This window comes from Colletotrichum fructicola (assembly GCF_000319635.2).
Source record: "Colletotrichum fructicola Nara gc5 chromosome Unknown KSG_Nara_v1_contig02, whole genome shotgun sequence".
Taxonomy (NCBI): Eukaryota; Fungi; Ascomycota; class Sordariomycetes; order Glomerellales; family Glomerellaceae; genus Colletotrichum; species Colletotrichum fructicola.
The window spans coordinates 4,351,993-4,375,432 of NW_027094052.1; the positions used below are offsets into that span (position 1 = coordinate 4,351,993).

The following is a 23,440-nucleotide window of genomic DNA, read 5'->3' on the forward strand; positions in this document are numbered from 1 at the left end:
ACATCGTCTCACCCCTCAGATACCACCTTTTGCACCTACAACCTGCGGATATCAGTCATACAGACAGCAACGACAGCGACGATAGCCTTCATCTCCGGCCTCGATGAAGTCTTCCAAACCTGAAAACCTGGCTCCCACCAACGCCATTTGATGCTATTAGAGCGTTAACAAAAGCCATACAACCTCATGTTGGCAGCTCTTGTCCCGCAACACTACTTCTAGATCCCGAACGCCCGCCAAATGGTGAAAGCCAACGAACGACACGAAAACCCTTTACCGACCAGCCAGCAAGGCGTTCGCATCCCACAACAAAACCCTCTCGTCCCAGCCGACGGTCGCCACCCAACCCCCGACACCAAACAGGCACCAATCTACGCCCACTACAAACTCGGTGTGCCTGTTCATGATGCCGACTTGCGCTCCCACCTGCGCCCCGCCCGCCGGCCCCGCGGGCGGCGCGTTCGAGCGATCGTCCCATAACCTGACGGTCATGTCGTAGCTCGCCGTCAGCAGCAGGTCCGCCGCGTGCGGGCTCCAAGCCAGTCTCCTGACGGCGTATTCGTGCCCCTGCATGACGGACACCGGCCCGGCCGTCGGGTTCCGGATGTCGAACGTGCGCACGGCGCGGTCCACGCCGCCGGTCGCGATGACGGTGTCGCGGTACTTGTTCCAGTCGTGCGTCAAGACCTCCGCGGGCGCTGCCGAGGGGAAGCTGGGCCCGGCGGCGTGCACGGGGATCATGGACGTCAGGTGATAGCGTGAGGAGACGGGGGTGCGCAGGTCGAAGATGCGGATCTGCGAGTCGGAGGAGACGGCGGAGATGATGTTGGGGTTGGAGGGCTGGAAGGCGGCGCTGTAGGTACAGTTGCCGACGGGGAGGGTGCGCAGGGAGTGGTCGCGCGTCGGGGACCACAGCTTGATTGTGCCGTCCCAGGAGGCGGAGACGAAGGTGTCCTTTGTGATGGGGCTCCAGTTGACGGAGAAGGTCTCGCGCTTGTGTTCGTGGAAGTTCATGACGGGGAAGTCCTTGACGCCGAGGTCGAAGAGCTTGATGGAGCCGTCGCCGCAGGCCACGACAAGCTGGTTTTCGTTGATCTCGGACCAGGCGAGGTCATATTGGGAGTCGTTGGTGTCGAAGCTGTTGTTCGTGCAAGGTTAGCCATGTTAAGAACCGGATTGAGTGTTGACATTGAAGGTAAGAGGGTACTTGCGTTGCTTCAACCTCGACGCCGCGGGCTGTCAGGCCCAGGCAGAACACTCGACCATTTCCTACGATGCCAAAGTTGGCAGAGGACGCGACGGCGATGCGCGAGTCGTAGTAGGGCGAGTACTTTACGGCGTACGGGTTGTAGCCCTGTGTACGGAATTCAAGCATTGGGGCCATGGCGGCGGCGTCGGTGCAAGGCGATGCTGCTGCTGCTGGTTCGGGGGCCCGTGGTGTTTGTGAATTGGGACGGGCAAGAAGAGGCAAAGGAACCGTCACGGCAAAAGCATATGAACGCGGGCGGGACAGCTCTGTCCGGGCCACAGGGGCTGGTGATGTAACGCTGATCCGGGGTACCTCGGCAGGACGGGGGAGTGCTGGGATGAGGGATGGCGGGGTGGCTTTCAGCACTCCAAGGTATGCGTTTATCGGGTATGAGAGGGGCTGTGGGGCTAGCACTTTAGCAGCGCGTTCTAGACGCGCCTGGTCGATTACGCCCTTTGGCAGTGCGTCGTCCGTCCCCTTTTGCTGTACTGGCTTGGTTTTTATAGTCAAGGTTCCGCGCGAACGGGATCCAGCTTCGAATATGAAGCGGTTTCGATGTTCCCAGCCGGTGTATGACTACATCATGGAGCCTGAAAAGAAGCGGAAGCACAGTCCTGCCTCGACCCAGCGCGCAGAGGAGGATGACGAGCCAACTGAGGTGAAGCTTGCGATGCTATCATCGCTTCACCCGAATGTTGAGCAGGAAATGCTGCTCGATGTTCTCTTGGCTCACAATGGCTCCGTCGCTGAGTCTCTAGAGGCACTCGCAACCCCAACCTCTGCCAAGAAACCCAGCGGCGTAATGGGCGCCCAGAGCTCGTTGAGGAATTTCGCCACAAAATCGGTGGAAAATGGGACTGGCGCAGAAAGCTCCGCGAAGAGGAGGTTACTGTCGAAGAAGGGCACCACGCTGCATCTCTACGACCCTGACGACATTGCAGAACACACCCCCTGCTCAGTCATCCACAACTTTCTCCCGGCCGAAGAGGCCAACGATCTCCTGCGGGAGCTCTTGCGGGAAGCTGAGACCTTTGAGAAGAACGTCACATTCAAACTCTTTGACAACGTAGTTGCCAGCCCCCACACCACGAGCTTCTATGTCGAGAGCTACGACGAGATTCAGCGGCAAAAGACGGACTACCTGTATAACGGCGCCAAACTTACCGACATCCGCCGCATCACCCCTCAGCTTGTCAAAGTCAAGCCAAAGGTGGCGGAAGCCGTGAACGCGGAAATACAAAAGAGGATTGCGACCCGTTACCCCGGGGGCAAGAAGCTGCGGTTCCAGTCTCCCAAACCGTGGGCTCCCAACTCGGCGTTCGTCAACTGCTACGACGGACCGCAGGAGAACGTCGGGTATCACAGCGACCAGCTGACATATCTCGGTCCCCGCGCCGTCATCGGGTCTCTGTCTCTCGGCGTGGCACGAGAGTTCCGCGTGCGCCGCATCATTCCCAAGGATGGAGATAGCAACTCGGCCGAGGACCCTGATGCGGAGGGCCAGATCTCGATTCACCTCCCGCATAACTCATTGCTGGTCATGCATGCCGAGATGCAAGAGGAATGGAAGCACAGCATTGCGCCGGCGCAGTCGATCGACCCTCACCCTGTCGCTGGAAACAAGCGCATCAATATCACGTACCGCGACTACAAGGCGAACATGCACCCTCGTTACACGCCAAAGTGCGATTGCGGCATCCCCTGCGTGTTAAGGGTCGTCCAGAGGAAGAAGGAAAGCCATGGGAAGTACTTCTGGATGTGCCATGGCGGAAACGCGCCTGGTAAAGAGAGTTGCTCGTTCTTCCAATGGGGGAAATTCGACGACGATGGCAATCCCATGTGGACTCACGCGAAACCGAAACCTTCGGCGTGAACTTTTGTCTATTCTACGACACGTGCTATTGAACACACCGATCAGGGGTTCACATATGGGTTTGTGTCTGCCGGCTTGAGGTCTCCCGCACCGTTGACCTGGCGAATCTGCAGGCGCGTGAGGTCTAGCCCGTCAATGACCCGAGCGTTGACGGGATGCACCTGTTGGCACAACTTGTGGTAGTACTGCGCTATCTCCGCCATACCAGCGAGCTCCTCGTCGCTCAGGGACCTGCACTCGTTCGTCAATGGGACGCCGCATCTCTTGCAGAAGGTCTTGGCCAGGATCCCGTAGTTGAATACGTGCCGGCCAATCTTGTCTTCGTCTCCAGCCAATACGACCTGCTCGGCGGGGGGTTTGATCCAGACGTAACCGTTCTACACGCGGGTCAGTTCACGCTTTGCGCATGCGCGGTCTCCCTCGGAGAGAAAGAACAATCACTTACACGCGCGCAGATGCTGCAGTTGCACTCGACAATGCCTCCCATGAGACCTTCCCCTACCCATGTCTCATCCATGGGATTGCTGAACACCGCGAAGGTGACATCGCCGCAGTGACAGCTGCCCGTGTACGCCTTCCCACCCTCAAATTCGGCCGGCTTGGAACCTTTGTGCGCATGAGGGGCGTACTTGTCTCCAAGCGACGCGCCGTCAAACCTGTCACTGTGTCAGCCTCGAACCGACTCTGTCGTGGTCGCTAAGAGGACCCTACGGTTTCTTCTCGAGCGCAAAAATGTCCAGGTCTTGGATTGAGCGCACCTGCAGGTACCGTCAGCTTCTTGGCCGTTTGGGTCTGTGGGAGTAGATCGTGCGGCGGAGGATTCGAGACTTACATTCAACCCCAACTTCATACCTGGCGGCCCGTTGGGGAAGTCCACCATAATCTCGGTAGCACAGTTACCACAGAACTGAGCGGGCATCAGGATGTTTTCTTTCCGCGGATAATTTCGTCAGCTCACCTTATGGGTCATGTTACCAGAGCCAAAGTTGTAGCTGGAGAGCTCGCTCGCGGCGCCCTTGACAACTTTGAAGTCTTCGGGAGCGGGCATGACCCAAAGAGCGCCCTTCTTGGAGCAGATGCTGCAGTTGCAGTCGACTGCACTCTTGATCTCCGGGAGGCGGACTTCATAGACGAAGGCGCCGCAGTGGCAGTTGCCGCGATAGGTTTGCTTGGGTTCTTCGGATGTCATGTTGGGCGAGGAGGGGAAGATTCTGCTGCTGGAGAGGAGATGAAGGAGGCAATGAGGTCTGGCAAAGATGAGATCAACATCTTGACAGCTCTCCGTCTCTTATAGAATTCAATACACACGATGCAAGAGCGTTTGAAGCGACCAAGGCTGCGTGCTGAGGGCTGAGATGGGTTTGCGTAGCCGGATTAGTCAACAGTACATTTTGTTGAGATGGAAGTGGATTGCTGACAGTCCACCGTGGCCTCATTGGTATTTCTTAGTGAAGATGTACGGTTCTCCGGCCCCAGGGATACTATTTTGAAGCTCGTTTCCGGGTCACCGACACGATCTCCGGGCGGCACTGATGGTTTTACGCTGCTGACTGCATAGCATAGCATAGCGCAACGCCTGTGCGACGTCGGATTTGGGCGCCGTGACCCGCGTTTGTCGCATGCGACGATGACGAATGTGCTTCAAGAAGCGAATGGCTGTTTTTACCTACTGAGACTGAGACTCTTTGACTCATCTAAGCGGTTGCCGTTGCATCACACTTCATTGGTCCCTTACTGCAGCTCGCGACAGGCAAGAGTTGCGCCGCGCTTACGGTGTACACAAGGCATGTCGTCACAGCTCTTCAGCGTTGGTTGATTGTCTAGGTTGCCCGACAACTCGCAGGCCCAATGAGAGGTTGACTGACGGCTTACGATAGAGTCTTTGTGCGTGAGAAGTATCCAATGCAAGACTCGGGAGTCATTCAGACGGCGTGTGAGATAAGCCAAGCAGGCAACCGCCGAAGCGGACGTTGTGTTGTTACCGGGCGAAAGGAAAGTTTCGGCGACCCAGCTGTTGGGGACCCGCGGGAGCTACCTTGGACATTTATCGGATTGGACTTAGAGGGCGATGTGGCATGTTGGGGTGAAGCTGTCATACGGAAATAGAGGCAAGGTGCAATTCGGATGTTTGTTGAGATGAACACCCTCGTCCACTAAAGGATCCTGAGCGGGGAGTTGAACAGGGAAAGACGGGTTGGGGGATTTCAGTGTCCCCAGCACTTGGCCAGGGGCCGTCCCGTCCCGGCGAGTTTTTAGGGAAACCCGCCGAATCCCATTAATCTGGCGAGCGTTAAAAGGAAAGCTGACGACCGAGAAGGAGGTAGCCAGTGAGTTGTGCATTTTCCAGCAATGCCTTACGCGCTCCCGGGGCCATTCAAGTTCCGGATGGGTCCGCAGACGATCAACGGCCGCCGTGGTTGCGGTGGGAGGGCCGAGGAGGCGGAGATGACCAGCCCGGGCATATCGGACTTACACCCGTTGCATGTCATCGCCAAGAGAGGACGGCACACTGATAAAGCAAGCGAACCGACTTTTCGACCTTTTGACGATTGCTTGCTTCCCTGCGTGCCTGCTTCGCATCTCGCCAAGCCGGCGTACGAAGCTCCAAAGATGATTGATAATCGCTTGATCAGTCACACCAAGCATTCCTCTCGATAATATCTCCATCCAATCGGCGGAATGCAGCGGGCGCCGTGGGCCAAGGAACCACAGGCTTAACAGCCTATTCGAGTACACTTTGCCCAAGACGTCTCAGTTTGAGGACGAAGCCGTTCCTTTCCCCGCATACGATGAACCGCAGACACCCCCCAAGACATATCCCCCCCTTAGATCAACGATCAACGATCAACCGGCCGTCACGGGCTGCCAATTACAGATTAACGGGGCTAGGTTCCTGATTCGAGATAGGCCGCACGCTGTGTGGGATGGGGCTCCCCCGGCCGGCTCCCGCGGGAGAAGTCAACCTTATTACAACGGCTATGGTGCCAAGCTGATCGGCCGTTCGCAAGCATGCCACACCAGCACCCAATTCGTCCAAACGGCCCTGTTCCTTTCTTAAAGTGCAACTGTGGCTCCTCGTCCACCGTCGTCATTCCTCGTTTGCCTCATTCACTTTCCATCTCAAGTAAATCACCCCTGCCTCGAATGTCTTGCCAGCTGCCGTGCTGGGAAGTCACCCGCCGGCAGTTTGTTGCATCGCGTACGACGTGATTTGCTTGGCGAGCATTAGACAGCGTAACTCCCCTTTTGTGCTTTAAATTTGCCAACTTGGCCCTCGGTTGACAGTGCATCGGAGGATGGCTGGCGAAGCGGGAGTGCCAGGGCAAGACATCCAGCAGTCAGTCAGTCTGTCATCGCTTCGGCACTTTTGGTTTTCGCCATGGACTCGGAAGAGAATGTGAGGGAGGGTGATGTGATGGCCAAGATCTGCGAATTACCATCCCCGCTTCCGGTGTGCTAGGTTGAGAAAGGGAGGCTTTGAATCCTGGGATCCTCGTGCTGGGCGTGTGGGTGGCCCTTTACCGTTGCGTCAGGCAAGCGGGTGATTGCAGTGTTCTTGCTTGAAATGTATTTGAAGCCAGGCCCGACCCCTTGCCCTTGGGTGGTATCCAAGGACGGGGGTTACTCCTGAGCTCAAGGTCTTGCTCCGTCTGCTTGCTGTATCCATAGGAGCTCCTGCTCTCCTGACATCACCTCCCCAGGCTTTCTCTTTTAAAAGCCGAGTCGCATCCACACATCTCGGGATCTTCCCATAGTGTTTCACCTCTTCCAGGCATATACGTGCACAGCCAGGCCTAGGACAATCCTCGCTGTCTTCGGATCGACGTTCGACATGGCCTCCATCAAATCTGCCGTGACCGTTGTCGTGGCCGCGCTGCTCTCGGGAGTGGCTGCTCAGTGCCCAAACTTGACTCCTGTCTCGCAGCCCTCGTTGGCCGAAGGCTACTCTGCAAGACTTGTCCTGAACGGCCTTGATTCTCCGCGAAGTCTTCAATTTGACACCGAGGGAAACCTGCTCATTCTAGAGCAAGGTGCTGGCGTTCAATATGTCAAATTGACCGACAATGGCGGAACAGACGTCTGCGCGGCTTCTCAGAAGCAGCTGATACCCAACACACAGGTATGTCAATCAACCCTCACGTTGAATGATTTTCCGGGAGACGAACCAAACTTACGAAATCGCAGCTCAACCACGGCATCGCTCTGTCCGCGGATGGCAAGACGATTTACGCATCGTCTTCTACAGTAGTATACGCCTACCCATATGACGCGGCCGCCGGCACGGTTGGCCAGGCTCGTCCCATCATCAACATCCCGACGCAGACTGGCCACTCGAGCCGAACATTGTTGATCCCCAAGAGCAGTCCCAACTTCCTACTGGTTTCGGTTGGCTCCGCGCCTAACCTCGACCTTCCGACGGCCGAGGTCTCTTCTGGTCGCAGCCAAGTCCGCGCCTTTGACCTCACTACGATCACCGGCGATCCCGTTGCTTACAACGATGGAGAGGTCGTGGGATGGGGCCTGCGTAACAGCGTCGGTCTCGCAGACAATGTTGACGGTGGAATCGTGAGTGTGTCCTGGTAACTTCTCCAGGGCATTGGCTAACGACACATTTAAGTGGACGGTCGAGAACTCGCTAGATAACATGGACCGGAGCGGTACGGATGTCCACAACGACAACCCCGGAGAAGAGCTGAACTACCACGGCATCTTCAACTCATCATCCAACGAGTTGAGTGGAGCAAACTACGGCTATCCCAACTGCTTCGCTGTCTGGGACACCACTACCATCCCTGATGTCCAGGTCGGAAGCCAGGTCACCCAGGGAACACCTTCAGGCGATGTGACGGATGCGTACTGCCAGTCAACACCTGTGGCACCTCGACTCACTTTCCAGGCCCACCTGGCGCCCCTCGATATCAAGTTCGAGCCCAGCGGAAAGGCTGCGTACATTTCCTTCCACGGTAGCTGGTAAGCACCTTCAGGACGGGACTTTGAAGTTGACGGAAGCTAACGTACTCGCAGGAACCGCCAGCCTCCTGATGGCTACCGACTCAGCCGAGTTGACTTCGGAGCCGATGGACAGCCCACGGCCGCCTCGACGAGTCGGGAGGCGGAAGTCAGAGTGATGTGGAACAGCGACCAATCTGTCTGCCCCAACGGTTGCTTCCGACCTGTCGGTCTTGCATGGGACACCAAGGGTAGACTGTTCATGGTAAGCGACGCATCGAACGAGCTCTTCGTCATCACGGTCCCCGCCTAGAATGCGGGAGACCCTGGGATGTCGTGCCCGGCGTAGTCAGCTAACCATATCGCTGTGGATGGACTGGGAACAGTGTGTGGAGGTATGAAGAGGAGGATCTTCTATGCACATATTTACTGGAGCTTGGTGGCCGGATGCCCTGCACATAGCTTAGCTACGCCGGCAATACAATTCACGTTCGATTGTTGTCTACTCACAGATGACCTGGCTCGCCTGGGCGGGATGGCTGGCTTCGGTCCATCTGCCTACTGTCGGCGCATGTCGTTACAAAAAGAAACCCCAACCCTCAAATGTCTTTTCTCTCGCAAGGAAAAGGCTGTCTGTCAAATGACGAAACGAAACAGTTCCTCTCATCAAGATTGCCGAAGACAGACAAGCGGGGAAAATGTGCCTCGTTGCCGTGCAGCAGCAGAGAGGACGACCCTTGCATCGGCCCGGGCTGCAGTGGACCAAGCGGGGATCTCCCAGTGTGTTTGTGCCTCTCCCACTTGGGCATAGTCTGGTGCGTTTTTCGCTCTCAGCAGCAGTTTTCCCGTATTGATTCGCGTGGTAAGGTGGGAATAGAAGGGAAAACGCAAGTGCAAATGCTGTGCATGCCGTAGTACGCTTCATGGTAGCGCGGTGCTCCAATCAGGTGTCACGCCAGCTCTCTCAGGTCTCACTCGTCCAACCAATCTTGCCTGGGCACCCTCTCCCACCCGTCCCGTCCGTCGGTGTCCCTCTCGCTCCCGGCCAGTCTTAATCCAACACACTCATTCTTTTCAGCCTGCCCGTTTACTGCGTTGCGTCCCCATCCCACGTTGGGCTGAGCCGCCAAAACACTCGTTTGCCGCCCTTCATCCATTCTCGAACCTGTGGTTCGTTTCGTCTTCATTCCGACGCCCCGAGGCTTCACCGGTTGTCGACGCCCGCTAACCGCAACGCATTTGTCTCAGCCTCTGCGACACTGCAACGTCGGAACCCACGGTCTGTCGAGGCACCGTCACGCGCGCGCATCGTGCTGCATGAACTGTCCTCGCCTGCCTGATCCTTCATTCGAACTCCCCACGCACATCACTCGCTTGACCCGTACCGTCCGACATTTGGGCTCGCGACATTTGCGACTCAGCCCTACAGCCCGACTTTCGCGTCTTCGAGGCGCGCAATCTTTGCGACACGCTGCACACAACCCTGTCGCCCACGTCACTTGACGCAAGCGCAAACACAAATACGCCGACCGCGACTGAGCGCACGAGATGCCTCTCATCAATCGGCAAAACCTCGACGACGATGTAGTGGTCCCGGCCCACTACGGCGGCTGGTCACCGCTCAGCCCCGGCGCCGTGGTTGGCGTCACTCTCGGCGCCGTCGTCGGGTTCCTCCTCGTCCTCTGGATGTTCTACACCTGCATCAACTTCGGCCGAGCTCCCGTTGAACCATCATCATCATCATTGTACACACCCACCGCGACATCGGTTCTCTCAGTTCGGTCTCGGAGCCGACATCACCGCAAACACCGCAGTCCGGCTCGTGGGCCGAGAATAATCGCGACGGAGGAGGTGAGGGTCCGAGAGAGGGACAGCTTGAGCCGGACTAGGGGCGGACCGATCATCGTTGACGCGGATCCGCCGATGGTGGAGCGTAGAACGAGCCGGGGACCGCCGCCTCCCAGGATCGTGACAGATGAGGAGGAGGAGGTTGTCGTTATCGAGGAGCATGAGCCTGAGAGGAGGCGGAGGAGGAGACACAGCAGTTCTCACAGGCACAGCAGCCGACACGAGAGCCGGAGACGTAGCAGTCGCGACTACTAGGGCAGAGGGGATGTACCTGGGTTGGGTTGTTGAGTTGTTGAGCCTTTCGAGTCATGGGGGAGATGTTGGGCATACGATATTGTAATGGATTCACCCTGCTTCGTGATGGACAGATATTTTCGACTGCGACGCGTGTACTGGGACGACAAAGTGTACGAATGTTTGTGTGAGAGATGTCGGTTTGGCATGTGAGCGCAGCGGTCATGCGATTATACGTCAAACGGGCCGGGGAATTTTCTGGGGAAAGGGGCCCCTTCTCTCGTCTAGAGATCAGACGGAAGAATGACAGTGGCGCCGTTCCTCGGATGCGGGATGGACCTGGGCGTGTTCGGTTTCGATACGAAAAGAAGATGCCCGCATTCCTCACCCCGGAAGAGTTGTTGATGTTCAGCATTACCCGAATACGGAAGAATTTCAGAATCTTTAACCCTCCACGATCGACGGCGGGTGTCGTCCGGCGCGTGACGACGCTTGAAGCGGCCTGAAGCGGAGCCGCGACACCACCCCGAAGAGCGAAGAGGTTGCCTGTCGGAGGTTTCGGGCTCTTTTTTGCTTCATGTTCATTCGGTGATCTCTTGATGATTCTGTTGGGCTTATTTAGCAGGTCGGCTGGTGAGGCGTTAGGGGTTCTGGGTGTTATTCCGTGGTTGAAGAGGGTTTGCTAGTCTGCCAGGCAGACATGCACGCGGATGCTCATTGATTTACACTGAATAATGGCTGCATGTGTTTTCCCCAGAGCACTTTCGTCCGAATATTTGTTTCCCTTGCTCCTGGAGGGACTGAAAGCGCACCTACCAAGATATGGGTGCGCCCAAGCTAAGCCTCGGCGCGACTTGACATCTCATGCACGGCATCTGCATGGTGCACAAGCCGCGCCAGGCACATTGAGCCAAAATATCACAAGATCATCGAGATCCCGGGTGGCGCACCTTCTTTCTACGCCTCTTCGTCGCTCTCGCGCCCATGGAACCCTGATGACATGGAAGGGGAAGGGAGAAAAAGGGTAGACTTTCATCGTCAGTTTTGACACCTCTGACCACCTCAAGGGGGGTGTGGGAACTAGGGAAGGAAGCATTGGCCAATGACAGGTGCGGCACCCGCATTTCACATGCTTTCCCCGGACTGGACGCCATGCTGCTAATAGTTTCAGAATGACATCACCTGCGAGCTTCGGCTCGCCGGGGGGTTAGCAGCGCGCAGGAACTCAACCTGCGTGCGTGCTTCGCTCCAAGTCACCAGCTAAATGGATCAGGTTGTTCATGAAAGGGGGAACAGACAGCAAATCAGGCAACCAGTGCTGGCGAGTTAGTGGACAATGCTAGGTAGCTAACCATCATTCCGCCCCTTCTCTCGGCTTGCACGCCCAATCAGACGTACCTTCTGAGACTTGAGGAGAGCTCCTTTCTCTGAGACATCATAGCTCCCACCTACCTGCCTACCTTACCCACCGTCTCGTTGTGAGCGTCTTCTTTTTAACATTTGACTTTCCTCCACGCTTCTCCCTTTTTCTCTTCTTATTTTCTTCCCGTCATCACACTCGCAACGACATCCTTTGACGTCCATTGCCCTTAGAATCGTCATAAGATATTGTCGCGGTCACGACTCCGAATACACACAAGAAGAAGAATAGCAGTCGCGAGATCGCAGCTTTCAGTGTGCAATGGAGCATCCAGGTATGTACCCATGTGCCACGATTCCCCCCAAACCCCTGGTCTATCTTGTACGACACCTCGCAACCCCAGCTGTAGATCTAGCCAAGATTGCGCGATGTATCCATACCATCTCGATCAACCTCGTAGACTTGCAGAGCCTCAACCCCAACCCTCGTGCAAAGAGTTAAGTTCTGACGATGCTCAGTGAAGGAAATCAGGACGGTCATTCGCGACTTGGTCCAAGGCTCGCCCAAGGAGCAGTATGACGCCCTCTTCAACCACTTCACCGAGGACGCCGCCTTCACCCATCCCTTCTGCCACGTGCCAAGTTTTGGCAACGTCGACATTCCCTTCCTCTTCACCATCAATTCACGGTGGCTCGTCCTCATGATTTACCGATGGTACCGCATTCTGAGTCCCAACATTGCCATGAACATCGAGTCGGCTGGTAGGTTCACATACTCGTCACGATACATCGCGAGCAGAAATACTCACACACACACCCTGAATAGTCCTAGATCAAAGAGCAAATCTTCTATACGTTAAGATGAGCCAAGACTTCCGGCTATGGTTCGTTCCTTTCTACTCCGCCCCTGTCGACTTCGTCGTCGTCCTCCGTCTCGAGACACGCAACGTCGATGATCAAAACCGGCTTCTGCCTCGCAACCAAACCGACGCTTCTGCCGTCGGGGCCCGCCAGCGTCACTTCATCATCCACCAGGAGGACCACTACCAGGTCGGCGAGTGGCTTAGGTTCCTTGTCCCCTTCTTCGGATACTGGGCCTGGCATGTCTTTACTCTCTTTTCCACGATCCTGTGTGCTGCCGGCGCCCTGATTGGATATCCCGTCACCCGATACTTTGACTGGCAGGCCACAACGCAAAACGGCGCCCAGGTGAATAAGGCCGACTAGTGCGAGATCTTTTGCTCCAGGTTGCGCCACCTTTTAGAGCGTCTCCGCTCCTTGGGGCGCCGCCTTTCCGAGCTCCTCCGCCCCTTTGCCGAACGCGTGCTAAATCCCCTACGCCCCTTGGTCCACCGCGTTGCCAAATGGCTTCGAACCACGCCCGTAGGAAACTTCGTGAGGAACCAGATTGGTCTCTTACTTCTCTTACTTTACGTGGTCGTATATGGTATCATGGGCGTCATCTTGTTTGTTGCGTGGCCTTGGTATTTGCTCTACAAGAAGATCTGCAACGTCGACGGAATGAACAATAGCGAGTAGTACACTGAGGAAGAAGTGGCGTGGATGGAGCTGACATTGTAGGCAAAGGGTGGTTGTGTACAGCAAGATCATTTGCGCTCGGTCGCAGAGAAACGTCTGTAATCAATCATTGATCAGCACTATGCGAACCTTGTATTGTCAGAAGGACGGCAGTTTCCTGAGCAGGACGATGTGGTTGGAGGAGTCATTCCAGAGACATCATGTTATAGCAATCAATCCTAACGTCTTACTTCCGCTATCGTCGCTGATGTTATCGTCATTGTCGTTGTCGTCGTTGTATCAAGTAATAAATCGAAACGCCGGGCAGTGAATACACAAGGAACTGTGGCTGCGAAGACACAGACAAAAAATAGGCGGTCTTATGATCAACCCACTTCAAATTCAAACCTGCTTCCGGCTCATCGCCCAGCTTCGTCTCGTGCTCTTTTTTTCGCGCGCTTTTTTGGGTATACCAACACAAACAGCCACAAGAGGGCTGGCTGACCAAAAGAAAAGTCCAAACCACACATTCACACAAGTAAGCCTTCCTCCTTTTTGTATATACCGCGTGCGTTGCCCTCCTCCTCCCTCCGTCTTTTGAGCTATATGCAGAGTGCTTCGGTCGAGACGCACTGACTAGTCTTCTTTTCATCTCCCAACGTGATCTGTTCTAACTTTTTGTCATGGCCTCATCGTGTAATAATTTCATGCGTATATACGCCCTCGCAAACTTGGATAGATTTGCCAAACACCGTAACCTGTGTACGGCGTACAAGTGGTGGTAGATTAGGCGGGCCCTTACATGCCACCACCGTTCGCATTAGCACCGTTGGCGCCTTGTTGATCTTGCGGCTGCTGTTGCGGCTGTTGCTGCTGCTGTCCTCCAAAGAAGAAGCCGTCGAATATGTTCATCTGCTGCCCGTCGCTGAAGTCGTGGTGCATGTTGTCCCAGTTGATGCCGAAGCCGAGATCGAGGTTCGGGGTCGTGCCGTCGCCGCCGGCGCCGACTTCGCCGTTCGGGTTGCCCTGGAGGCTCTGGAAGAAGTCCATGGTCTGGATGTCGGGGTACTCGCCGCCCATGTTGTTGTTGTTGTTGTTGTTGTTGTTGTAGGAACCCCCCTGCTGTTGCTGCTGTTTCTGGTTCATGAAGGAACCGCCGCTGCTTGACCTCTGAGCCGCCATGCGACGCGGCACAGGTGGCGAGGCGACGAAGGAGGGATCGATCTCTGAGGGGCTGCCCTGGCCCATCATGTTGAAGTCGACGGCGCGCGGCGAGTTGCGCGGGGGCAGGTCGCCGGCGACCGACAGGCTTGGGGAGGAAAGCGTGTCCGAGAGGGCGCGGTCGGTCTGGAAGCTGCCTTGCTGGAACTGCTGTGGCGGCTGCTGGCGGCGGCGGCCCGGGGCGGCGCTCGCTGTCGACGTCGAGGCGCCGTCGCCGCTGGCGGAGCTCCACTCGAATCTGTTCTCGCGCATCTTGCGCGGCGGCACGGAGCCGAAGCCGCCGGTGGAGTTGGCCATCTTGATGGTGGCCTTGGCCGTGCGGTCAAAGGCGTCGCGGCAGGTCTCTGCGGGCGGGCACTTGTCGATCAAGTCGGTGAAGACGGACTTGGCGGCGAGGATCGTGAAGTCTACTTCGTCCATTGTCTGGAAGGGCCATGTCAGTACTTATCAAAGCTGGGTTCGAAAAGGAGGGCCGACTTACCAGGCGGCTTCTGACGATTGGCGAGTGCCAGATTGCGTAAAGGTATGAGATGCCGGCCATGAAAAGGTGGTGGGTGGAGAGGTACGTGTAGCTGACGAGTCCGCTGAGGTGTAGCTGTCGATAGATGCGCAGGATCTTCTGCCCAGCCTCAGCGACCTTGAGGTAGATTCTGTCCTCGTCCTCGCGCAGCTCTGCCTGGAACGCCGTCGGGCTGTTCACCTCGTTGGACGTGTTGTACTCGCCCTCGAACATGGCAGGGACACTCAGGCTCTGGCGGTACAGCATGATAATCGCCTGCCAGTAGTTGAGCTCCAGGAACTCCGTTGAGAAGGCCACGCCCGTTTCCTCCCTCGTCGGCGCCGAGTTCTTCCACTGGTACAGCCGCCGGTCAATGTCGATGCGCCAAGAGCGGAAGCACTCGAACTTGACGAGGAAAGGGGACGGCAGGTGGGTGTGCATGTCCGAGTTCGTAATGTTTTGGCCCGAAGCCCGCACGACTTGTGTCTGGTTGTACTGCAGAACCTGCAGTATCTCGGACTGCAACAGGCGTAGCTTGAAGTAATGGTATGCCACATGTTTGTAACTCGGCTCGGCCGAGTCTGGGGGCATCTCCAGGAACCCGGTGGGGGTGATGTACTGATCGTCCAGCAGCGAGGGGAACTCGGTGGTGATGACCTGGTCGCTGATGCCAAACGGTCGACCTACGCACGTACTGACCAGGCGGTCGAGGGAATATGTGCACCACCAAAGCCGCCGCCTCATGTCACGGATGAACAACCGTCTTCCCTTTTCGCGGGACCGCGTCTCACCCGACTCATTCATCTCGCCGTTTTCCTCTTTAATCTTCCCCAGCGGGTCCATCATGGCTTTCGCTACGTCGCTACCGTCCTCATAATGCAAGCCTAGGTCTACGGCCAGTCTAACAGCGACGCCAATTATGTACCTGCAAGGCCGGTTAGCGTACACGTTACAAAGATCGCATGAATCACGGGACAAAACTCACCATAGACCCGGCGGGACGGGCCGGAGGAGCGCAAAGTTGGCCAGCAAAAGTACCGCTTGCAGAACCTCCAGCCCGCCGCCACTATTGCCAAGACACGCCTCGAGATGTACGATAGCACTCGCGTGATATTCCTCAGGCTGAGCCTGGCCAAACTTATTTGCGTCTGGCGGATTACGGGGCCCAGCACCTGAACCGTCTGATTTCACAGGCTCGCCCACGATGACGCCGCAGCCAATGGCAAACACCATGTTCAACATATATAGTTCCCGCGGTCCTTTCGGCCCGCTCGGGTTGGCGTACGCCTGTTCGAACATTTGCATAAACTCTCCGCGATGGAGGATGGGTATTTGGGGGTTGGCGTGCTCGAAATAGAGCGTCACAAGCCTCATGCCGACATCACGGTCTGGGAAATTCGCCGGACGGATCGTGGGTTTAGTGTGGAGGCCAAAGAAGGAGTCGCGCATCGACGTCCCGCTGCCGATCGGGAGGCCTTTGCCCGCGCGGTCAGAACCATTCTGATCCGATACGGAGTACTGCACGGCGGCGAAAACGACGCGGTTGAATGACACGCCCGAGGCGGACGCCAAGGACCGCGGCTTCGACGGGGCGACGATATCGAGCATGCCCGTCTGCGCCCCGCCCTCGGCCTTCTTGGCCTTCTCCAGGTCAGGGCGGTGGACGCTGCTGTTCTTCGCGGGGCCGTTGCCGTCGATGCTTTCTGAACGCGCCGAGTGGCCGGGGTCTGTGGTCGATCTCGGAGGTTCGGTTCCGGGGCGTGAGCAGAGCTCGAGGTTCTCGGCGGGTGGGAAGAGGATGTTGTTGTTGGCGAGCAGCGCTTCCAGCTGCTCCACGCGGGTTTCTAGATAAAACACATAGCTTCAAGGACAAAGTCAGCAGCCTTTCAATGTCAACGATACCACCATGGTGTATGGTGGACTCTACGTGAAGAGGCAGTAGTAACCCCAGTTGCTCGCGCCGTACCTTCTGGGGATCTCCTTCTTGGTGATTGGATCGTAGCCCACACAGGCGACGCCGGCCTTTGCGCAGCTCGCACAGCTGGGCAGCTTCTGGTCGCACCTGTTCTTGCGCAGACGACAGCGGTTGCAGGCGCTCACGTTGCGAAAGTTGCTGCTCTGGCCCGGCTTCCCGCCCGCCTTGTCGGCCAAGGCTGCGCCGGCGCCGGCGATAGCGTCGTGTTGGTTGTCGCCGGACGGGCTCTGGTCGTTCCCGCCCGAGGTCGGGGAAGCGTCGTCGTAGGAGCCCTGGCGCGGACGCTTCGTCGGCTTCATGACCGGCGAAGGCGGCGAGTGGGCGGGCATTGCGTAGTTTGGGCGTGCGCGCGCGCGGGCGGACTCGGCGGCGGCGGCTACGGAGGGGACGTCGACGAGGGCGGGTTGGGAAAAGGGACGGGATTGTGTTTGGAATTATTTTCCGGGCGGCGGCCGGCCCGGTCGAGGTCCTCGGTGAAGCAGGGATGAGGAAGGTGTCCAATCAGAGTACTGGTAAGGAGAATTGTGCGACGGTCTATCGGGTTGAAGGCTTTGATCAGCGTTAGGGAAGTGGGCGATTTGTGAGAGGTGACGATTTGCAGCGTTGTTGGAGAGGTTGGAGGGAAAAAGAGACGTCGGTGAGGCTCACAAAGTGCTGGTACACTGCTATCGCGACGTTATCTTGACTTGCGCGCAGGCAGCTCCACCCATCATTCGGTAGTGGCACCGATGGGACTGCCCGCGCTGCAACTGCTGAAGAAGCGATCGTTATTTTTTTCCCTTCCCCTCCGAGGTACCTTCCCAGGATATCCTATCTCTTTTTTTACTAAGGCGGCGCTAGAATTTTGGGTAATCGAACGGGGTGGCGGGGTGGCCGGTACGGCAGTTTTTTTCCAGATGCGAGTCCGTCGAAAACGAGACACCGACAATGTGTGCTGCTTGCTCAGCTGGTATTCACGTCGAGTCTGAAGACGTGACCGAGACTCGGGTCGCAGATGGCAAGAATGCGCATGTCGAGGCGGGGGAGACTGACGGAGGCGGGCGGTGAGGATGCGGGTTGAAGGTAAAAAGACAGACCCAACAGCGCCGAGGTTGAAAGAAAAAAAGAAAAACCGGCGCGAGTCACAGAGCATCCGGCGTGTTGCTGCAGGATATGAGAAGCAAAAGAGTGGGCATTTGCAACCTTGCCTGAACAGCGTCGGTGAAATGGGGTGGATTACAACGTGCGGACGGGCAAGGCAAGATTGAAGGCACCTTTCACACACACACACACACACACACACAAAGTTGCTGTAATAAGGGTGTGATGCTAAAGCAGGCAATGCGCTAGCTGTTGGGCAGGGGGTATTCCAACCTGCCAGGCCAGGATACAACTTTTTTGTCAACTCCAAACACCTGCTCACTAATACTTTTTCCAGGCTCAGCTGATAAGCGCAAAGGAAGGAGAGGGGATCGTCTGCGAGAGGCGCGCCTGTGGTAGAGAGTGGAGGTAGTAAGCCTCGAGTAAGAGCAAAGAAGAAAGCGGCAGAACGTGAGAAGTGACGGCCTGACTCTCTGTCACAGTTGGATTACACCTAGTCTGTGGCCTCTGTTAGTAGTTGCTTCTTCTTTACAGAATGCAACTGGCGGTGGGTAAGGACCTCATCGCCCTCACACAGAGTCATGCCTAGTCCAAGCAAGGTGCGTATCCAATTGCACTGACACGCTCTTCTCTTCTTCATCAAAAGCCTGGAAACTTGAAAGACAGCGTCCAAAGTCAACATGTAGTGGCCCCCCCCGCACTTGGGGGGAACATCGAGATCCCAGCCGGCTAAACCGGATCCAGCAACTCATCCCGCGCTGGCGTCGAGAAAGCACTCTCTGGATTGGACGCTTCACTGAAGTTTTGGGCTTGGCAGATTGATGGCCGCCGGGTATCAGTTGACACTGCTTGAGCTAAGCAACTGTAATCAACGAATTGCCATTGATTGATACCACGAGAAGAAGGAGTCTGCCACAGACCTTCGCCAGCTCTCTTATCTATCCGTCCCAGCCGCAGGCCTTCTCTTACACCACCGTAACTGAAGACATGGAATCATTATCTTCACCCCGTACTGTCGCGTGCGCCGTTCCCTACTCTGGACCGACCTCCAGAAACGAATACGACAGCTGTGCAGAAAGAAAGCAGAGAAAACAAGGGTGAATGTCGTCTTCATGTGGTCGTGATCATCTTGCCGAGTATATAATCTCTCCGCCTACCTTCTTGTCCCCTTCAGAGCATCACGTCGGCGTATTCAAGTACCTACCTTGAGCCAACGTTCGTGCGTGTAAGTCAAAGTCCGGCTTAATCCGCCTATTGCCGCTCCCAACGCAGCTGCCGATAATCGGTGGCCATCCTCACGGCCAACTCATCGTCACCCTCACTGACCTCATAGGTGCAATTAAACATGATCTGATCCAACCATTCAATCAGCCATCAACAAGTACCGAGGTGGCATTAACGACCTCCCAACTCAAGCTTAGCACAAATCCTCTCAGCCGCCAGGGGTCGCCAGCTGTCTTCTAGCCTCCCCATGCTCCCCGTCCTGCCGATATCGACTCCTCTCCAGGTGTCAAGCTCCAGCCCAACCCATCACCAATGGCAATAACGCCTTCGTGACCCCCCGGAGCGGGGACCCAAGGAACAAAAAAAAAAAAAAAAAAAAAAATCTTCGTGAAAGGTACTACCACATGTCAATTGCACTTACAAAAAGGAAACATGGGTACAGAAAACTGCATAGCCAGGGGGGAAACAAAAACGTCGTCAGCCTCGATGGGGCCCCGTCAAGTTCCAGACCAGAAATAGAACCACACTCAATCAATCCAAAATCTTCGGACGGCCAAAACCCCCCACACCGGGAAGTCCGTTAGTGTTCCAAACAGAAGAAAACGACGCTACCGTTCCAAACTCATTGATCCAGCACTACACAAAAGCAGAACGAACGCATGAAGGGCTGTGGCAAAGCCCGCCCATGCATTACCCCAGCGGCCTTGAGACAATTATAGTAGAAACGGCTGGGGAGGTGATGGATGGATGAGAGCCCCTCGTCCTGGGAACCGGAAAACTCTCCTGCTACTGCTCTTCGGATGAACTGAACATAAGATAGATGCCGGCAGTATAGACCAGCCGACATAAAACGGCGCGCGATGGTTAGCAAACAACCCCTGCGAATAGTCTACCCCAGATCTGCTCAAAAATAGAGAGACCCCTCCAACGTAGCATTTATCCATCGGCCAGAGGGCCTGGCTCACATGCAGGCCCGCCAAAGCTTGTGGTGTCTCATGGCAAGCAAGTTTAACTGCATCACTCATCTCGATCTCAATTCACACGTCCAAGTTTGAAGATTTTTTATAAAATGTTTGTCAAAGTAAGGGGATCGTCCCCATCAATTCTCTAAGTGGTCATTAAAACATAGGAAGCATCCTTCGCAGGCCTGCCCCCCTAGCAAGAAAGAAAATCCCAAGAGATTCCAATCCTCCGTCATCGCAGATTCCCGGTCGGTCGGTCGGTCTCTGGTATCCAACAATGCCATTCGCTTTTTGTGCCCTCTCTTGTCTCTCTTACTCTCAACGTCGATTCCTGGACTTCCATGGTATCTCCAACTCCTTTGGTCCAAATAGATCCAAACAATAAAAACACAGGTAAACTCGGCTCAGGCGATTTGCCTGGCCATACATGGTGGTATGAGCTCGAAACGCCCCCTAAGTCTGCAATGAAAATAGAAAGAGAAAAAGAAAGAGAAGAGAAGATTCTCCTTCATGCTGCCCGCTGATGGAAAATGGGGAATAAAACAAGTGACAAGTCGTGAGAAATTCCCGTGTATGCTCTCTCTCCGCCTCCGTCCGAATTATATCACGTATTCCAAAAGCTCTTTTCCTCTTATCCTGTCGTGTCCCGTGAACGATAGTCTATGTCTTGGTCGCCCTGTTCCCGTCGATAACGCCGAATGATGAGAAACGCCGATGGCTTGGTTGTTAAAGGCAGAGTCATGATGTAGCATAATGCCTTTAGCGTCGAAATCGAAAATGAAAACAAAAATTCAATCGTAATCCGGCTTAACGTCTGCAGCTGGGGCCGGCCTCAACCTCGTACTCCTCGTCGTCGTCCAGGGGGAGCAAAAGTCCCTCGGTCTCAGTAGGCTCGAGGGCCGTCTCGATGTCCTGTGTCGGCTCGTCCAAACGTCCACGGGGCTCGGTGGCGTACAAGCTGAGAACGGCTCCGATGATGGTGATCGCACCGCTAGTCCACCATGCGAGACCAGAGTAGCCGATTCGGAGGCCCAAGGCGTAGAGAAAGCCAGAAACGGTGGGGCCAAGGGCTCTGCACAAGCTGGCCGTAGAGGCGGCGACGCCATTGATGGTTCCAAGGGAGAGCAGGCTTGGTGCGGAGTTGGTGAGGAGGATAGCGTTGCTGGGGTAGGCCATGGTTGAGAAGGTGCACTTCCAGATGACCATCATGTAAATGCCAACCATTCGAATGTTGCTCGGCAGAAGGACAAGGTATGGGGTCAACATGTACAGCATGAAGTACGAAATAGCGAGCATTCGGAAAAGGCGGAGGGGTCCGAGGCGTCGAACGACCATGGGGAAAATGAAGACGGTCGAGATCATCGAGTAAACGCCCTGCACAGAGAGAATGACACCAATCTGGCCGGTTTCCATGCCGAAGCCGTCGACGAACTTGAAAGGAAGGTGGATATCCTTGTGCTCGGGCGAGGCGGTGCTGAGGAAAACGGGGAAGAGCTGATCGAAGGTCATTGTGTGGCTAGCGAGGAAGTCAGTAACAACCCGATGGCTCCAGTCAGGAGATACACTTACAAAGCCAGAATGCCGTAGGAAATGATGTTCAAGACAACCGGCCGGGTGAAAGTCTTGCTTGGCTCAGCAGGAGTCTGCTCAATGTCTTCACACGGGGCAGCGCTCAGATCCAAAGTTTCGGTAAGTTCAGGAATCTCGGAAGAGGATCCAACAAGCTGAGGCGAGTTCTCGTTTGTGCGGTATCCGGGGAGGTCGTCGTCGTCAAGCAAAGCCTGCTTCTCAGCCTTCCGCGCCGGGATCTGGCAGCTTCCGAGCGAAAGCCATGAAGAGATGCGCTTTCCAAGCTCGACACCAGCATCTCTCCTCTTCTTGCGCTCCGCGTGCGTCTCCTCCAAGAACAAAAGTCCGATGATGACACCGAAGAAGACCGTGATGGCACTGAAGAGGTTAGGCAGAAGGTAGGGGAAGCGCTCCCAGATTGTTCCCTTGGGGAACAAGCTGGGAAGGTTCACACAAGGTTCGGCGAGCGCACCGCCAATCATCGGTCCAACAACGGAGCTATCGAAGATTAGACACATGAACCTGGCAAGTGTGACGAGTCGCGTAGTTGGGGTATACTCGTCGCGGAATTAACTTACCCAAGGCACCACACTAAGGGCATGATGGTGTATGCACGAGCTGGTGGATAATTAGTCTCCCTGACCTGTAACCGGGGAAGGATCCGAACTTACGCTGGTGTTCCTTGACAGTGACCAACTCGGCAACAGTAGTTTGCAACACACCAATGTTGCTGTCCCCAAGTCAGTATCCCCGTTTGACAACAGATTCAAAATAGATACATACCCGTTCAGCAGACCACCAAGAGCGCGCGCAATGAGCGCAACGGCCAGATTGGGTGCGAAGCCGAAGACCAGAGAGCTGAGAGCAGTACCGGCGAGACCCATCAAGAGAACTGGTTTGCGCCCAATCTTGTCGCTGAGCCTTCCCCACATGACTCCAGTCGAGAATTCAGCCAAGGTGAAGGCAGAGGTAACCATGCCGGCGTACACGGCGATTTGATCGTCGGTTTCAGCGATGTGGAAGTCGCGGACCATGTGGTAGATGTATGGGAAGATGGACATGAAAGCGATCGGTTCGCAGATTCTGCAAAGAGCTGATTACTCGTGTTAGTCGCAGCTGCGCCCACGCTTCGTGTAAGCCTGGGAGAACTTACCGAGAACAAACATTTGTCTCGCGGGGAAAGGTGGACGGCTCGACTTGGCCTTGCTCCCTGAGGAGCCGCCTCGAGGGCCTCCCGTCATGTAATCTGATCTCTTCATTTTCGGAACTTCTTTGACCATGCGATTCGGGTTCGAAGCGTTGACAGGCCGGTAGGTGAGTGATACCCAGCGTCGGAAGGGTAGACGATAAGAATGCTTGGGCGTTCTCGCAATATATAGCGTTGGCGGAACCCAGAAATAGTTCGGTTGGTCTTGGATCGAGGGAGACGAGACAGGAATCGCTGTGCAGGTGGTCCAGAATGGTGTGGGCAAGAATTTGTTTTGCCAGTTCTCGTTAAAGGGAGGGAGAGTCTGCGTGTTGAGACTGATGATGTAACCGGAATAAGCAAAGGTGAAAAAGCAAAGGTAAAACAAGTAGCGTAGAGCAGAGCAGCAGAAGCAGAAGCAGAGCTGTAATCCGGGCACCGGTGGCTGAGGGGCTGTGGAAGAGAAGTATCAGACGGTAAAGGAACGAGCAAGCTCTGGGGAAGCAAGCAACTTAATATGAAGGGAGCGCGGACATGATGATGAGAGGACCAAGAGACGTCAAAGCCCAGGGCCACCCCAGACACAGACCAGACCCAGCTGGGTTGGACAGGCCACCGGGACCTTACCATTGCCTGGGCGGAAGCAAATTGGATCTAAGATTGGAACGGCGGTGACCATGGCATGGCCAGCGC

At 55.8% G+C, this 23,440-nt stretch overlaps 8 protein-coding genes across 8 annotated transcripts; 4 read left to right on the plus strand and 4 right to left on the minus strand.

The window, feature by feature from the left end:
* Positions 1-273: 273 nt before the first annotated feature.
* Positions 274-1,384, minus strand: PEX7 (Peroxisomal targeting signal 2 receptor; the record flags this gene model as incomplete). Its single annotated transcript, XM_066151213.1, has 3 exons — positions 274-1,138; positions 1,208-1,215; positions 1,274-1,384. The coding sequence occupies 3 exons, from the start codon at positions 1,382-1,384 to the stop codon at positions 274-276; spliced, it is 984 nt and encodes a 327-aa protein (XP_066009476.1).
* A 448-nt stretch (positions 1,385-1,832) lies between these two features.
* On the plus strand, positions 1,833-3,122 carry ALKBH2-2 (DNA oxidative demethylase ALKBH2; the record flags this gene model as incomplete). The annotated part of the gene is made up of 1 exon (XM_032033240.1): positions 1,833-3,122. One exon carries the CDS (start codon positions 1,833-1,835, stop codon positions 3,120-3,122), a length of 1,290 nt encoding a protein of 429 aa, XP_031887555.1.
* Positions 3,123-3,163: 41 nt separating this feature from the next.
* Cenpv-2 (Centromere protein V) lies at positions 3,164-4,311 on the minus strand (the record flags this gene model as incomplete). The annotated part of the gene is made up of 5 exons (XM_032033238.1): positions 3,164-3,499; positions 3,568-3,778; positions 3,834-3,880; positions 3,955-4,029; positions 4,081-4,311. 5 exons carry the CDS (start codon positions 4,309-4,311, stop codon positions 3,164-3,166), a joined length of 900 nt encoding a protein of 299 aa, XP_031887731.1.
* A 2,643-nt stretch (positions 4,312-6,954) lies between these two features.
* On the plus strand, positions 6,955-8,385 carry SNDH (L-sorbosone dehydrogenase; the record flags this gene model as incomplete). The annotated part of the gene is made up of 4 exons (XM_032033237.1): positions 6,955-7,242; positions 7,308-7,688; positions 7,741-8,093; positions 8,148-8,385. The coding sequence occupies 4 exons, from the start codon at positions 6,955-6,957 to the stop codon at positions 8,383-8,385; spliced, it is 1,260 nt and encodes a 419-aa protein (XP_031887732.1).
* Positions 8,386-9,620: 1,235 nt separating this feature from the next.
* Positions 9,621-10,175, plus strand: CGGC5_v003969 (uncharacterized protein; the record flags this gene model as incomplete). Its single annotated transcript, XM_032033236.1, has 1 exon — positions 9,621-10,175. One exon carries the CDS (start codon positions 9,621-9,623, stop codon positions 10,173-10,175), a length of 555 nt encoding a protein of 184 aa, XP_031887737.1.
* Positions 10,176-11,835: 1,660 nt separating this feature from the next.
* Positions 11,836-12,740, plus strand: CGGC5_v003970 (uncharacterized protein; the record flags this gene model as incomplete). The annotated part of the gene is made up of 3 exons (XM_032033235.1): positions 11,836-11,848; positions 12,033-12,275; positions 12,340-12,740. The coding sequence occupies 3 exons, from the start codon at positions 11,836-11,838 to the stop codon at positions 12,738-12,740; spliced, it is 657 nt and encodes a 218-aa protein (XP_031887738.1).
* A 1,089-nt stretch (positions 12,741-13,829) lies between these two features.
* On the minus strand, positions 13,830-17,055 carry uaY-8 (Positive regulator of purine utilization; the record flags this gene model as incomplete). The annotated part of the gene is made up of 4 exons (XM_032033234.1): positions 13,830-14,675; positions 14,734-15,676; positions 15,737-16,612; positions 16,718-17,055. The coding sequence occupies 4 exons, from the start codon at positions 17,053-17,055 to the stop codon at positions 13,830-13,832; spliced, it is 3,003 nt and encodes a 1,000-aa protein (XP_031887739.1).
* A 3,744-nt stretch (positions 17,056-20,799) lies between these two features.
* Positions 20,800-22,820, minus strand: CGGC5_v003972 (uncharacterized protein; the record flags this gene model as incomplete). Its single annotated transcript, XM_032033233.1, has 6 exons — positions 20,800-21,508; positions 21,562-22,059; positions 22,140-22,179; positions 22,233-22,291; positions 22,345-22,654; positions 22,715-22,820. The coding sequence occupies 6 exons, from the start codon at positions 22,818-22,820 to the stop codon at positions 20,800-20,802; spliced, it is 1,722 nt and encodes a 573-aa protein (XP_031887740.1).
* Between the last annotated feature and the right edge of the window lie 620 nt (positions 22,821-23,440).